At 47.5% G+C, this 16,117-nt stretch overlaps 1 protein-coding gene across 1 annotated transcript; it reads right to left on the reverse strand.

Moving 5' to 3' along the window:
* Positions 1 to 3,635: 3,635 nt before the first annotated feature.
* MED10 (mediator complex subunit 10) lies at positions 3,636 to 9,713 on the reverse strand. The gene is made up of 4 exons (XM_084783061.1): positions 9,500 to 9,713; positions 7,956 to 8,039; positions 5,913 to 6,015; positions 3,636 to 4,106 (listed from the first exon to the last, which is right to left on the reverse strand). Exons 1-4 carry the CDS (start codon positions 9,619 to 9,621, stop codon positions 4,008 to 4,010), a joined length of 408 nt encoding a protein of 135 aa, XP_084639187.1. The 5' UTR covers positions 9,622 to 9,713; the 3' UTR covers positions 3,636 to 4,007.
* Positions 9,714 to 16,117: the final 6,404 nt, after the last annotated feature.

Below are 16,117 nucleotides of genomic sequence, written 5' to 3' on the forward strand. Positions count from 1 at the left end.
ACAACTCAGAGGAGGCCAGGATGGTGTGGGAGGCCCAGCCCCCGCAGCCAGCCACACAAGGACACATCTGTCCATCTGGGTTTATCTCCTGTTATTTCCAGGCCCTTTTAAAATAACATCCTCTCTACACACCTGGACCAGGAACTAACCCTGTGATGAAATCGCTGTTCCCTTTATTCTGTGCGTGAGCTAGAATACACAGACATGCAATGAGTCTGCTCCTGTGGGGATAGAGCTGTGCAGACAGCAGCCTGGGTCATAAAAGTAACTGCCAGTCAGCCCTTGGCTGCCCCAGCTCCTCCCACATGCCAACATGTTTAAACGGACATACGTGTGCGCATCACATCTCTGCGTTTGCCATACATGAAACAAAAAGAAATAATACATTATATATGGCTTTTGAAACTGTTTTCAAATCAATGCGGCAGAGCCTGTGTATCAGGCCTAATCAGTGTTTATCAGAAAAGAACTGTGACATTCATTCACATGGGGGGGGGTGGGTATTCAGGTCTTCACACACAGATTTTTCCTTCCAAAGACCCAATATCTTGGTTTAGCTAGTATTGTTTTTAAAATAGTATTACCAATATTATCTGTAGGCCCGGCTAGCCATCAATTAAGACACAGACACTTGTTAAATTTTAAGATAGCCTTAGTTAACTTAACCTAGGGCAGGGCAGATATCAATCCTCTAAACTGCTTTCCATAGTAGGGCCTTAGCCATGGGATCCCTGCCTCAATCCCACGCCATCTGCTTCTAATAACTTCTATCAAGCTACCTCCCATCCATAATCCCAAATACTTGCTCACGTTCTTCATCTGGGCCAGATTCTCCATCCACACCGCTGGCCATGTGTTTCTCCTCCAGCTAACCCATGGCGGCCTTCCTCTCTTCACTTCAGGTCTCTCCCTTTTTCTCGTGGTGGTCCTTTCTTCCCTTCAGGTCTCTCTCCTTCTCTTCCTGGCCCTCTTTCTTCTTCCCAGGATTCCACACTCTCTCCTAGCCCCACCTATCTCCTGCCCTGCCCAGGTGGGATGGCTTCATATTAAACAAAAGGTGGGTCAGAGACAGCAAGCAGTAATTAGCACCAAAATACATCAGACCACCCGCCCCAACAAGCTAGGGTGGTGGCCAGAGTGCGTCTGTGTGACCCTCCTCCACAGGCTCCCCACCAAGCTGGCAGCACCTTCATTTATGGCCTCATTATCCCTATGAGCTGCAGCGTGTCCCACCTCCAGCAAATCAGCAGTGATGAGGCTGTTGCCGGGGTACCTGCCCATCGAGGCCACCTATAGGAACTCTTGCTTTCTCAAGCTGTGACTTTTCAATGCCATCCACAGTAGTTTTTTTTTTTTTCCTTCCTATCAAAGACAAATCAAATACTGTCTCTACAGACCTGCGCATTTAGTGCTTCCTCGTCCTTGGTCTGTCCCTCTGAAGCCCTGGGCCGCCTGCTCAGGGAAGAACAGGATGGGTACTGGCACAAGCAGGCTGGCTCTTCAGATGGGCCGCAATGCCTATCAGAATGACACTGGACACAAGCCATCAAAGCCAGGCCCTGCATGGCCAGCCCTGCCAAGAGGGCAATGTGGTGGGCTAGGTGGTGGTCCCTAAGAAGTATGTCCACCCGGAATCAAGTGTCTTTGCAGATGTGAAAATCTAGGGACTGGGGTATACTTTGTGTGCGGCGGCGTCCCTAGAGACCCAGGGAAGGCCACATGGACGAGGGATGTGGGTGGGGGCAGTGCAGTGAAGTTCAGGCACGCCTGCAGCTGTGACAGACACAAAAGGCAAGGAGGGCGCCAGAGGGAGGAGGCTCCACACCCTGACTAGGGAGGTCTGGCCTCCAAAGTGGTAGGAGAATCAGTGTGAAAGGCACCAGGTTCACGCTGTTCAGGTAGCCCCAGGATGCTCAAGGCAGGAGCAAGAATCCTGGGGACCTCACTCTTTATCTTCCTAGGAGCCTTCACTACAACCTCAAGCTACCCTTTAGACCTCAGATGAGAAAGCACAAGAAAAACCCCCAATCTATCAAAATTTTATCTTTTCTAATCTGTTCATTTGATTTCAATAGCTTATCAGCAATGTGGTTTTGGGGGTGGCATCTTCATATCTATAAGGTACTTGGCGGAACCCTTGGTTAAAAAGGGCTATGACAGAGACTACAAGCCAGTGAAATTATGACTTCAAAGGCCAGTGCCTAGATTGCATCATCTATCACGTGCCTGACCTCATGTGTGCACAGGTCATCTCTTACTGTGGCCATCACACTGCCACACACATAAACGACTCACCCACAGTTCTGGAGGTTGAAGGCTTCTAAATCAAGATGCCGCTGGGGCCGCACTACTGGAGGCTTTAGGGGGAATTCTCTCCCTTCTTCAGCTTCGAGAGGGTTCCTGCCAAGCTTCCGTAGCTTGTGGGTGTTCCTTTAAACCCAGAAGCATGGCACCTTCATCCAGCCCTTTCCTTTCATTTATCTCAGCTTTTTTTCTCTCCCTCTTGTACAGACCACTGTAGCTGCACTGGGTCCCTCTGGAAACCGAAGCCGGTCCTTACAGCTACATCTTACCCTCTGTCACGTAAGGCAATCTTTTTACAGCTAACAGAACGAGGACACGGGTATCTTTAGGGTCCTTATGATACCAAGGCACAGCTGAATATACTAGATAATAGGATAATACCCGGTGTCATAAAGGAAACCTGCAGACAGGGCATGGGGAACCACCAGGATGGCACAGTTAGAGAAGTAAGCTGAGAATGAAGACACTGCTTGACATTTTGAGACTTGGGTAGGCACTGTGACTAGAAAGCTAGCTGGCCTTCGGTCTGAGGGAAGCTAAGGCGAGGAGCAGACTCCCTGTCATCTACCCACACTACAGGCGAGCAGACTCCCTGTGGTCTATCCACACACACTACAGGCGAGCAGACTCCCTGTGGTCTATCCACACACACTACAGGCAAGCAGAATCCCCGTGGCCCATCCACACACACTACAGGCGAGCAGACTCCCCGTGGTCTATCCACACACACTACAGGCGAGCAGACTCCCCGTGGTCTATCCACACACACTACAGGCGAGCCGACTCCCCGTGGCCCGTCCACACACACTACAGGCGAGCAGACTCCCCGTGGTCTATCCACACACACTACAGGCAAGCAGATTCTCCGTGGCCCACCTACACACACTACAAGCGAGGAGACTCCCCATGATCTATCCACACACACTACAGGCGAGCAGACTCTCCGTGGCCCATCCACACACACTATAAGCGAGCAGACTCCCTGTGGCCCACACACACACACACACACACACACACTAGAGGCGAGCAGACTCCCCAGGGTCCATCCACAGAGACTACAGGTGAGCAGACTCCCTGTGGCTCATCCACACACACTATAGGAGAGAAGCACTGTTGTGCAGCAGTTTCTAATACTGAGGAGTCTGTGTTCTTTGTACACACTTCTAAGAAAGAGGCTGTGGGAGGAGTTCTCAGCTGGACTTTTCTATGTACATTCCTGAAAATGTTATTTTATGAATATTCTAACACATAAGGAAATTAATAGTTGACTGTTGACAAGAGATGCTGTTCTATGTTGCAAGAATGTTACAGAAATAATTATGTGGAATGAGGAGTGTAAAACTTAAGACTTTATTATGTCTAGTTGTATGCACATCTGAAAATGTAAAATATAAAACCAAGTTTCCTCTTATGGGTAGTGTAACAGAACAAAGCACATAAAAAGAAAACGTCAAGTAGAATCCCAATCCCATTTCACATTTCCGCAAGGCTGTCTTCCTGCCTGTCTTCCCTAGAGAAGAAGGGTCTGAGAGCTGCAGGGCAGCTGGGCACAGCTCTCCTGCTCCAGCCCGAGTCCCACAAGGTCAAATGACGGCAAGAGGAGGTAGGGACAAGGCCAGCTCACGTGGTTGGAAGGCAGCATTGGCAGGCACGGCTTCTCACTGGATCAGTCCGGGCAATTAAAACGTGGGGACTTCACACAATTAGGAAGGTGGGTGGTCTTCCCCCCGAATGCTCCGGTACTTGGCCATGTCTTCTGGAAACACTTTAGAAAGCTCCTGAATCAGCAGGCTTTTAAATTTCTACAAACAAAAATAGCTGTGTCAAGAAAACCAAGTTATAGACTAAATGACCCCTCCAAGGAGCCCAGGATCCTGCTGAGACACCCCAAGGGTCCCCTACAAGCCTAACACCTAGAAACAACTACAGAGTGTCTACAGTGAACTATGCTACAGAGACACCAGCCCTCTGAAAGGGGACGGTGCCTCTCAGACAACTCTTTCTTTCTGGCTGAAAGGGGAACAGAACTGAGCAACTCCAATCAGGTGCTCCCAGCGCACTGGACATGACTTCTGCAGGCAGCATTCACACCAGAGTCTTAAGTAACACTCACTGACTCAATTACTCATGAAATTGTACGGAGGTCATGTGCACAGGTATCTCCTGAGCTTTCCCAATGCATTCCCCGGTCACATGTGCAAGCATCTCCTGAACTTTCCCAACACATTCTCTGGTGACATGTGCAAACATCTCCAAGGTTTCCCAAACCCTGGAAACGCATTACCTACTTCTGAGTCTCTTACCGCCTCACATGTGTCTGCAGCTGTTCAGCAGCCTGCATCCAAACCTCTACTCTTAGAGGCCTCAGGGCCAGCATCAGAAAGACACACAACACTGACTGCAATAATTGAAAACTCCACAAGTGTAACTGGTACCCACTGAGGTGCCTTGAGACTGTCACAAATCTCAGGTGAATGCAACAGGTGTGCAGCCATCAATGACAGCCCAAGTGACCTAAGACACTGGAAGAGAAGCCTCAGCCCCCAGGGCCAGTCACTGTGCCCACAGAGAGGATTTCTGCTGGGCACCCAGGAATTCCTCAGCCCAAGCTGACAAGAGAGATGTATGGGCTCAGTGTTAGTGGACCCACTCCACTTTCGTGGTGTGTGATCTGACGGAGCCCCCTTGCTCACTCCTGCTGCTACTCAGCCAAAGCCCTCTGAGCCCTCAACACCAGACTCTCTGTGGTGGCCTGCACACAGCAGACACAACCAATACAATGTGCCAGGCTGACATCAGGCGGGTAGTGGGCAGCACAGAGCAGAGCCTGTGGTGCTGGAATTTAGCTAGCAGGCAGAGTGGACAGTGGGTGAAGAGAAAGAAAAACGAGCATCGTAACCAGCACCCAGGGGAAAGAAAGTTTAAGAAAGCCCTAGCTGAGGCTCTTATAGGAAACAAAGCTAGCTGAGAGAGGAAGGAGGCTCACCATGCAAAAAGAGCGTGAATTCCAGGCCAAGGAGAACAGAACAGAAAACAGGGCCTGGTGGCTAGCAGGGAGCCCATGAGGCACAAGGGTGCACAGTGCTGTCACTGCAGGCCACCGTGCACCCCACCAGAGGCCAGGAAGGTCCAAACAGAAAAGCAAGCATGGTCTGACCTAAGTGAGAAAACTACAACTTATGGTGAGACACAGCTCCCTAAACATCTTCCAGAAAAGTGGCGAGTGTTCTGTGCAAGTGTCAGTGCAAGTGTCACAGAAGAAAGAAACGGGGAGGAGTCCAGGGGTCAGACACTGGAGCCCAGAGCCTCCACTTGCAGCACTGTTAGCACAGGAAAGGTCAGGTCTATATAGAAGCACAACAGGAACACTGGTGCTACAGTCACCCAAGGAAAGCCACACTGACAGCATGAGAAAAATCTTAGCCTTCAATGGACGACTGTCAATTTGTTTTCTTGTTTTTCACAGGTCTATGGCTCAGTGACATTCAACATAACCAGTACACATGCAGCAGTCAGCAGTCCACACAGAATAGCAGAGGCTGTCAGCCATGCTGGCTAGGTGCTCTCCAGTCCATCCCTATGCTGACATGGTGTCCTTTCTGTCCTACCTTCATTGTGTCGATCTTCCCCTTGACTTGCTCGTTCTTAGCTAGCGCCCTCTCCAGGCACTCTTTGGTGTAGAGCTGAGGATTTCGACCTTGGTCGATGTATCTGGAAACAAGAACATCTCAGTGAGGACATGGCAGACTCACCTCACCTCAGCGTACTGGAAACCAGGACCAAAAGAAAAAAAAGAAAAAGAGGGAAGGAAAACCCGGTAGATACACTTTCACAGGGCCTAGTCCAGGAATCAGGTGCATTTAAATTCTTGAATTTCTCCAGGCATCTCCTTCTATTTCTTCCAGCAGCTCATGAAATCAGTAATTATCGCTTATGAACCCCAGAGAGCATCACAAGCCATACCCCTTTACATCTGCTCAGCACCTAGACTTCAAACTGTATTCACATGAAACAAAGCGCGCACACACACACACACACACACACACACACACACACACACACACACACATAAAACAAAACAAAACAAAAACCTTTACAATCTCAAACAGCCTGCTTGATAAAGAAGCTGTTGACACTGCATACAGTGCAGGAACTCAGACCTGTGGCAGGCACAGCTGAGATGTGGCATCCACTCCAGAGCAGCCTGACTGCTCAGGGCAGGCTGTGAGAGGAAGCCAGAAAGGAGGGGCAGGGGAGCCATAGGCAGGACACACAGTGTGCACTTGGTGGGAGAAGGTGTTCTCAATATACTGCCTTATTATACACACTCTAGTGACCAAGTACAACAGGGTGTTTCTCTCCGGTTATTTCACATTAATACAAAACTATCTCCTGACTCTTTCAAAATGCCATCATATCCTAATGTCACAAAACACACCCCCACAATATCCAGCATTTCTGTACACTGGATAAATCTGTATCATTCGGCTGTATTAGTTACTCATTATAGAGAAAGACTGCCACTACACTACTAATTTTTTTCAATTAAAAAGAAAACTCAGGAAAGAAAAAAAATCTAAATCATTTCACGTTAATATCCATTAAACTGACCTTTATGGCAAACAGCAAAAATACCATTTCATTTCCATGTTTTTGTAATAATGCAATGAAAGCAGCAAATTCTGACTACTTCTAAATAATGTATCTCAAACAATGTGAGAGTTTGAAAAGCTTATCACTCCTATGCGTTAAGGAAACGAGCTCCTCAACAGCAAGGAGGAGGTTGTGGTTTCTAAGACGCAGAAGTTCAGTGTGACCTCCATGGTTGCATAAAGGCACCACTGACCGGGGTGTTGAGAATTTATCTCATCCTTGCTCTGGAAAGGCCTATCAAACTGTGTGCCAGTGCCAGCAAGGTCACAGGAGCCTGGAGATTCCTCCCACACTGTGTTCCCAGCCTGGTTGTGAATAAGGAAAAGCCACCTGGCCCTTGGAGCTTGCGTGCCACTCTCCTCCCAGCCACTGCTCTGACAGGTCTGCAGGACTCGCTTAGAGAAACATCCCTCCCTATAGCTGCCTGGACTGAGCTCTTCCTCCAACAGAGGAAGGACTACCTCCCAGGCCCAGTTCACCACAGGAAGCTTCTCAAAGACCAGACCAAGTTATTTTTCCAGACATTTGTGCGTCTTTTTTTTTTTTTTAAATAGCTCACATAAAACTCTTGGGTCTTTTGTTTGTTTGGTTGGTTGTTTTTCAAGACAAGGTTTCTCCGTCTAGCTCTGGCTGTCCTCTGTAAATCAGGCTGGTCTCGAACTCAAGAGATCACCCTGCCTGTGCCTCTGCCTCATAGGTACTGAGAATGAAAGGCCTGTGCCATCACACCCAGGTACAGCTCTTTACTTAAGGAATTGTGAGGTTTTTCTCTGGCCTGAAGGCTTTTCTCCACTGAACTCAGAAGCCTCTTTTTATATATTTAACAGGCTTTTAATTTCTCATTTTCAACAATACAACTCTGGAGTGACATCCTTTTTTTTTTTAACCCCACTAGCCCATCATAATACTTAAAAGACTGGCCTTCCTGTCTGCCACGCCGCCCTCACGCTCACTGACACAGCCAAGCAAGCTTCAGGCAGATGCACAGTGATACTTACTCAAAAACTTCCAGAGGCACCGTGATATCGTGCAGCTGCTGCCTGCACTTGTCTATGTCCTGTAAGCCCGTAACAAGGAAGTTCCTGGGGGAAAGGCAGAGTGGGTATCCAGTTAGTTCAGCCCAAGGCAAGACAAAGCTCCAACCTGGCACTGCCCACTGGGCTTCAAGTCGTGAAGGTTAAAATGGCAAGGCCAGGGGACACCAGGGCAGATAACTGAGGTGGCAGCTGGGTATGAGAGAGGCACACTAACTGGACAAGAGGAAGATGGGGCCCTGGGGAAAACAACAAAGCCAGGCTCAGCAGCCTCTGGTCCAAGCAGCGCTCCAGCCTGTTCCTACGCCACATAGTCCTCCCTGAGGAGAGCAAGATGCCACACCCTAGTGAACAGCTCGGCTTACACACATCCTTGCACCTAGTACCCTAGAGTGAACTGGGTAAGGATGGCTTCTAGAGCAATCTCCCACTCCAGAAAGACACCCCCACCTTCTCCCCCAGGTGTGTTGGGGTGAGGTGGGGGGGGTAAGCTCCCCAGAGAAGGAGGCAGGGAGAACTGACTTTCAGGGCAGACACTTGAGGCAGGCCTTGCCTTTCTGCTGTGTGTACTCACTTTCTTCTCGGCCTTCTAGATGAACCCTGACTACCTGCTTGCTCTACCTGTGCCCTCACGTGAACTTTCTCCCCAGGTGAGCAGGAACCACCACAGGGGCTAGGACAGGAGGGCAGTCAGAACCCCCGCCCCCCTGCGCTGACCCCTCAGTGGCCACAGGATTCTGGGAACACCTTTGCACTTACAAAATACGGTTGGATATTTAATAAATTGTCCTTCTAAACTCAGAAAGGAGGTGAGGACTGAGAAAAGGCTCTCTGGAGTACATGGCATTGAATGGGGTTTCCAGGTGGGCAGCATGGGGAAGTGGGCCCCACTCCAGCTTGAGTACAGTTTCCACAGTCTGCAAGGAACGGGTTGATCTCAGCTCCCTCCGGTGCTACCCCTAGATCACCTAGCTGTCCCAAGCCCTGGAGACTGTCCCCTATAAAGGCGGTGAGGCCTTCTCCTGAACATTATGTGTTTCCCTGTCTGCCATTCCAAAGCCAGACAGCCTGAGAAGAACAAGATATTGCCAAGAAATCAACCTCTTCCACAGTGAGACCTAGGGGGTAGGTAAGGTGGCTTTGGGCTCCTCGTTAAGTTAGAAGTGGAGTCAGCCTGTGGTGCCTACCTCCCCTTGTGGGATCAGTGTGGCCCCAGCCAGCCCTGTATTGTCAGAGTAATGCCAGCCACTACTCTCTGGGGTCAAGATGGAGCTAGAGCTACCCCCACCCCCGTGGTGGAGTATGGATGGAGCCGCCTCTACGGTGGGGTCAGGGTGGAGCCAGCCTCCCCGGGCTCTGGACGGAAGCTTTCTCCCGTGTGGAGTCCGGTCAGGATGGAACCGGTCTCCCTTTGGGATCTAGGAATGAACGCCAAGGGGCCCCAATGTGGGTCCCCACGGACAGGGGCTCCGCACGGAAGCCCCAACTCCCGGCGGGCCGCCACTCACAGCTTCTGGCTGAGCCCCGCCTGGCTGCTGGGCTGGAAGTCGCTGACGATGATGCCGAGCTGCCGAATGTTCTCCACAAACTTCTCCAGGTGCTCCTCCAGATGGTCAAACTTCTCCGCCATCGCAGGCTCCACCCGCCCCTCAGCCGCAGCTCACAGCGACCCTGGTTCAACCGTGCTTGCCCGCTTCCGGCTTCCGGACGTCCACTTCCGTTTCCTCGAGGGCGGGGTCTCGTCGGGGGCGGGGCTCAGTCTCTGGGGGCGGGGCGGGGCGGGGCTGAAGGCCTTAAAGGGAAAACAGCTCAGAAGGTTGTAAGGTTGGGGGCAGGGGGAGAAATCAGTTGGAGAAAACAGCAAATGTATGTGTAAAGGAGCGAGGAAAATAAAGGACGAGAATGAAAACTCTTAGCTGGTACCTGGAGTCCTTAAATGGAGAAAAACCAAGTCTCATCAGGGAAGGAAAGAAGAAAGCTGAAGAAACAGAATTTACTTTTTTTTTGGTTTTTCGAGACAGGGTTTCTCTGTGTTAGCCGTGGCCGTCCTGGACTCACTTTGTAGACCAGGCTGGCCTCGAACTCACAGCGATCCGCCCGCCTCTGCCTCCCGAGTGCTGGGATTAAAGGCGTGCACCACCACAGAATTTACTTATAGTGAACCTTGTATGTGCCTAATCTGGAAATCTGGGAAGATACAAGCATTTTTCTTTAAATGATTAAGCAAGTATCTGGGGCCAGTGAGATGGCTCAATGGGTGAAGAGGCTTGCTGTTAACCCTGACCATCTGAGTTCAATCTCCAGAAACCCACGTGGTGAAAGGAGAGAACAGAATCCTACAAGTTTGCCCTCTGTCCTCCGTACAGGTGCTGCGCCACAGGCGCGCCCACATACAACACACACAGACACAAAACACATAGTAAGCAAACGTATTTAAATTGGAAAATCAAAATAGAACCATGCTTTTAAAAACTGATCAGGAGGCAAAAATCTCTTTCAAAAAGAAAGAAGGAAGGAAGGAAAGAAAATGCTGAAGTCCTGGCCGCTTTTTACACTCACTTTTTAAATTAATCGAACATTAAAGAATAAATTATTTCAAACTTCCACAGACACTTTTAGATGCTAGAAAAGAAATGTGTCCTAGCTCAATTAAAAGAGTGTGATGAATGTGATGTGAAAAACAGCCCTGAGGGACAAGAAGCAAAAATAGAAGTAAATCTTTCAATCCTCATGAAAGAAGGAGAGAAAAGAGGTCCAGTGGCACAGACTAGGGAGAAAGGGGGTACAGAGGGGTGCATAAGGGTCCTGTGTACTAGTCAGGACTCTCTAAACTAACAGAACTTATAGAATGAATATATATATGTATATATGTGTGTGTATATATATATGTGTGTGTATATATGTGTGTGTATATATGTGTGTGTATATGTGTGTGTATATGTGTGTGTGTATATGTGTGTGTGTATATGTGTGTGTATATGTGTGTGTATATGTGTATGTGTATATATATATGTGTGTGTATATGTGTGTGTATATATATGTGTGTGTGTATATGTGTGTATAATATATATATATATATATATATATATATATATATATATATATAATTTATTAGAATGGCCTACAGGCTGCAGTCCAGCTAATCCAACAATGGCTGGCTATGAACAGAAAGTTCGAGAACCCAGTGGTTTCTCAGTCCGTGAGACTGTATGACTCAGCTGGTCTTCAGTATATGCTAGAATCCCAAAGAAGTAGGATGTGATGCCAGGATGTGCAAGGAAGGAGAAGGCAGGCAGGCAAAGGACAAAAGCCTCCATCTTCCATGTCCTTATATAGGCTTCCAGCATACCTGTGGCCTAGATTAAAGCCATACCTCAAGATCCAGGTCAAAGGTGTGTGTGTGTGTTCCTACCTTAAAGGTCCAGATTAGGCAAAAAAAAAAAAAAAAAAAAATCCCTAATAGACATGCCCTCCGTTTCTGGATTCCAGTTAATTCCATATGTATTAAAGTTGACAGCCAAGTATCACAGTTCTCCAAATGCCCAAAACTGATATACGGAATGCATGCACATGTACATATGGATGGGTATTAAACTGGCTGACAGGGCATGACCATGGTAATACAGCAATGGCTGTCTCGGTGGAAAGGCTGAGAACCCAGCAATTGTTCCATCCATAGGCTGCATGTCCTGCAGTCGCTATCTGCTGCTGCACTCCTGGAGGAGTCCTGGGGAGTCCAGGGTTTGGTCCCTGTTGGGATCCTGAGGAGGTTGGATTTAGTACAGGCTCCAGCAACAGGAGAGATGAACTTTCCAGATAGAGTGAGGGCAAGCAAGCAAAGGGCAAAGTTTCTTTCTTCCATGTCCTATGAGCTGTTACCAGTAGGTATAACCCAGTCTGGTGCTTTAAATAATCTGATTAAGAAAATGCCTCTGGCCATGGCGGCACACGCCTCTAATCCCAGAGTTTGGGAGGCAGAGGCAGTCAGATCTCTGTGAGTTTGAGGCCAAGCAAGCTCATTCTACATAGAGAGTTTCAGAACAGCCAGGACTCCACAGTGAAACCCTATCTCAAAAAGGAAGGGAGGGAAAGAAAGAAAATCCCTCACTGGGGTACCCAGCAGCTTGGGTTTTAGTTGATTCCAAAGGCAGTCAAGTTGACAAGCAAGATTAGCCAACTCAATTCATCCCTTGCCAACTTAACAATAACCACACCTCCTTATGTCATGCTTACTTTACAGAAGAAAACAAGAACTAGGTCATAATTCTGTCAAACATGATGTAAGTATCCCATGCATATCTGCAAACACATTGCACATTTTAGAATATGTCACAGTGTTCCTTAGAAATGCTTAGTCTTCTAATGTCTCAAAACTTAAATGTGACATTATACATTTACAACATTTGACTACTGATATTATCTCAATCGACATCTCATCACGTGATAATGAAATAGAGGGGGAAATGCAAATATTGATTTAATGTATGTGTATGTATGCCCAGACATGTTTTTAACAAAATAGGACAAAAATACTCATGTCAGATATAATCCTCATCTCTGCATCTGGTCATGTATATAAACGCCTTAGCTGGCATTTATAACTGCCTTCCTCTTCTCCCATTCTGTGTTTCCTCCACTATCAGTAGCCACCTCTGCAGGGCTTGATTCTTTCCCTCGAGAAAGGACCCATTTCTTCATCTCGCAAAGGTCTGGGCCATTGTTATCTTGCCTGGATTGCTTTGCTGTAGTTTCCTGTTGACTTTAATCACAGGACCCAGGTTACCATTAACGCTCAGAGACATTCAAGCATATACTGCCGTGTGGAGAGCCCTGCCCCAGCCCTCCATAATGCTCCCACCTACTTGGCATGGTAACTGTGTTTTCAAAGGCCATTCCATCTTTCTATCTGTCAGCTGCTTCAGTTTGATAAGGAATATGGTAAAACAAGTAGATTCCATGGCTGTAAAGTGAATTCCTTTGTCATAAGCAATGTTGTGTGAAATACCATGATGGTGAGTTATGTTAGTCCACCTATGGCAGTTTTGGTGACAGCATCATTTGCAGAAAAAGCAAATCCATAACCAGAATAACTGTAAGTATTTATCCATTATGGGCAAAGCATTGTCCTTTCCATGGAGGAAGTGGTCCAATGTAATCAACCCTGCCACCATGTAGTTGGCTGATCACCCCGGGGAATGGCACCATATCTGTTGCTCAGTGCTTATCTCTGCTATTAGCAGAGCTGTCACTCAGCAGCAGCTATTCCAGATAAGCCTTGGTGAGTGAACGTCCATGTTGTTGAGCCAATGTATAACCCCCATCTGTAGTGGATGTAAACATGTTTTTGTTTTGATCCCAAGTGTGGGATGGGAAACAGATTTGGGAGAGAACTGGTGATGTTTAACCACTAGAAGAGGAACCCCCTTTTTGGGGGGCTTGTTTTTGCCAGCTGAAAAATGTCCTAGTAAGGACTCTGAGAGCATATATGGGCCTTTTGGTCCTGGCATCATTTCCTGTTGTTTGGCTGTTCCTGGCTCCATCTGAGATGCCCCTAGATAGAACCTCCCCCAGAGAATGCTTCAAGGTTCTGGGTTCCAAGTTCTGGCTACTATGATTGCAGTCACCTTTGCTGCATTGCTGGTTTGCTGTTTAACAGGTCTGTTGGAATCCTGCTGACAGCTCCAGTGGAATTGCTCCCAGGAACTAAGTCCAAACAGGTCTATTTCTCCTGTTCCCATTAAACACTTTTCTCTCCTATCAAGTGGTTGGATCAAGGATAGGTGGTTGGAAGGGAGGTGCAAGCATTAAAGAACCCAAATAAATAGATTTGCAAAAAGTTCAAGTTACACCCATCTCTGTCACTATGACCATTTTTGTTCATGGGCCCACTGGGAAAAGACAGGAATGACTGGGACAAGAGGCTGATGGTGTACAAAATGAATCATCTTTATCTACTTGATTATTGAACTCCTCCTTAGCTGAAATCACCTTGTGATGAGCATATACATGGGACACAAGTATCTTTGCATCTTTTGCCTATATGGAGAGATATCGCCACATACCTCTTGCTCAGATGTCTTTATCATCTTTTTTCCAATCATGCTCTTTCCAGCCCCAGACTATCCAGCTAATCCATTGCCTACAGCCTAGGAATCAGAAAAGGACTGCACAGCTGGCCATTTCTTCTTCCAAATGTCAGACCATGTGCATTCCCCCAAGGTTCTGCCTACTGTAAAGATTTCTATTCACTTGTGTCTTTCAAGGCTGTCCCAGAAGAAGACTACTTTTCCAGATGTCCACTACTGATTAGTGCCCATGCACACAGCAGAACCATCAATAATTAGGCCTCTCTTCTCCAGTCAGCTGACCACAAGGCATACCGCATAAGGCTGTAGGTTCATGCTTTGGAGAAGAAGGCATGAGCGTTTGGGCAACTTCTCCATGTGACTTGCTTGTGTCCTCAGGATCATATGTATTGTTGTGTATGTCCAGCTTTTAGGCTTGGTAGACCAGGTAACACCCAGCTCATGAAGGGCATCTCAGATCACATGGTAGCTTGATGGGCCCTTGTCAAATGTTCAGTTTCCAGTAAGACCAAGCAGTCTAAGAGCTGTCTCTCAAAGGAGGAACAGTTGTCTGCAGATGATGGTAAAGACTCGCTCCAAAACCCCAAGTGTTTCTTTCGTGATTTACCTATAAAGGCCTTCAAAGAGCTCCAGACAACGTGTCTGTCTGCCACTGAGACCTCAAGTACCATTGGATCTGCTGGATCCTGTGGTCCAAATGCTAGAACAGCCTGCACAGCGGCTTGGACTTGTTGAAGAGCCTCCTCCTGTTCCAGGCCTCAAACAGAGCTCCATGTCACTTGGTATTGGACTGAGTAACACACTCAAGAGGAGAGTGTTCTGCCTCCAGAGTTCAACTAGACATGCTAAACATTGTGTTTCTTTCTCTGCAGTGAAGGGTCCAGTTCCCTTCACCTTAGAAGGAATCTCTCTGCATGTTCCACAACAGAGGGCTCCTGGAAATTTCCCTGAGTAGAAGACACTTGAATTTTGATTGTATTTATTTTCCGTCCTCTGATGTGCACATCCTTTACCAGCAAGTCCAAAGCAGTGTTACCTCCCGCTCACTTGCTCCAATCAGCAATGCCATCAATAAGGTAGACTCTTGGGATATTTTGTGGAAGAAAGAGATGATTAAGATCCCTATGAGCTAAGTTATGACACAGGGATGAGGAGTTAATATGCTGGTGAGATGAATCAGTAAAAATGTACTGCTGGCCTTTCTACATGAAAGCAAATAATTAGCAATCATGAGGGCTGGAGGAAAAAGATGGCCAATATACAATACATCCTCATATGAAAATTTTAAATAACTGAATACATTTTCAAAAGGAAGTAGTTGCAAAAGTATTAAACTATTAATAAATTGCTGTTAACAAACATTTCCCAAACTTGGTGGTTTATAACCTCAGTTTTTAGTTTTGCCCACACACCTGGGCTTTGTGTGGGATTCACAGCATGCTCTAGTGTGTGTGCTTTCAGCTGAGTTGACATCCCTGCTGGTCAAGGGACCGACCTTCAAGATGGTTCATTCCAGCGTTGGTACATTAGTAGATGCCAGCTGAACCTCAGCTGTCCCGTTGGATCTGGGACACCCTCATCTCATGGTTTTGGATGACAGATCATTCTGTTCCAGAAAAGCAGGTGGAAGCAGCCCTGCCCACCTATCGTGATCCCACCTCGGTAGGCCCACCGTAGCCATGGCGCGTTCAGAATCCCAGGAAGGGAAAATCAACCCAACCTCTCAGTGGAATAAATAAGGAATCACTGTATTGGAAAAGCAGGGGTGGCAAGATGGGGGTGGGGAGCCTTCTGAAGTCATTTTTCAAAAAACACGGCCTGTCATTCATCCTACTCATCTCTCTAGAACCATAATCATGGCTTTTGGCCATGGTGTTTTATCACAGCAATAGAAAAGTAACTAATAAATGGTTGCAAAGATAAATGAAGTTAAGGCTGGAAACTACCAGTAAATCAAAAGCCATCCTGGAAGCATGGTGCTCATAGGGAGCTGTTGTCCTGTGCTGACCACAACTTTGTCAGCTTGAACTCTCTGGAGCT

Source organism: Acomys minous, assembly GCF_964271855.1.
Source record: "Acomys minous genome assembly, chromosome: 5".
In the NCBI taxonomy this organism is placed as follows: domain Eukaryota; kingdom Metazoa; phylum Chordata; class Mammalia; order Rodentia; family Muridae; genus Acomys; species Acomys minous.

What these genes read in the sequence shown, in the direction of transcription:
- MED10 (XM_084783061.1), bottom strand. Translation starts at nt 9,621, where the DNA reads ATGGCGGAGAAGTTTGACCATCTGGAGGAGCACCTGGAGAAGTTTGTG. An exon ending in GCGGGGCTCAGCCAGAAGCT is followed by an intron (nt 8,040 to 9,499) that starts GTGAGTGGCGGC and finishes CCTTTCCCCCAG; the next exon opens with GAACTTCCTTGTTACGGGCT. An exon ending in GTGCCTCTGGAAGTTTTTGA is followed by an intron (nt 6,016 to 7,955) that starts GTAAGTATCACT and finishes TCTTGTTTCCAG; the next exon opens with ATACATCGACCAAGGTCGAA.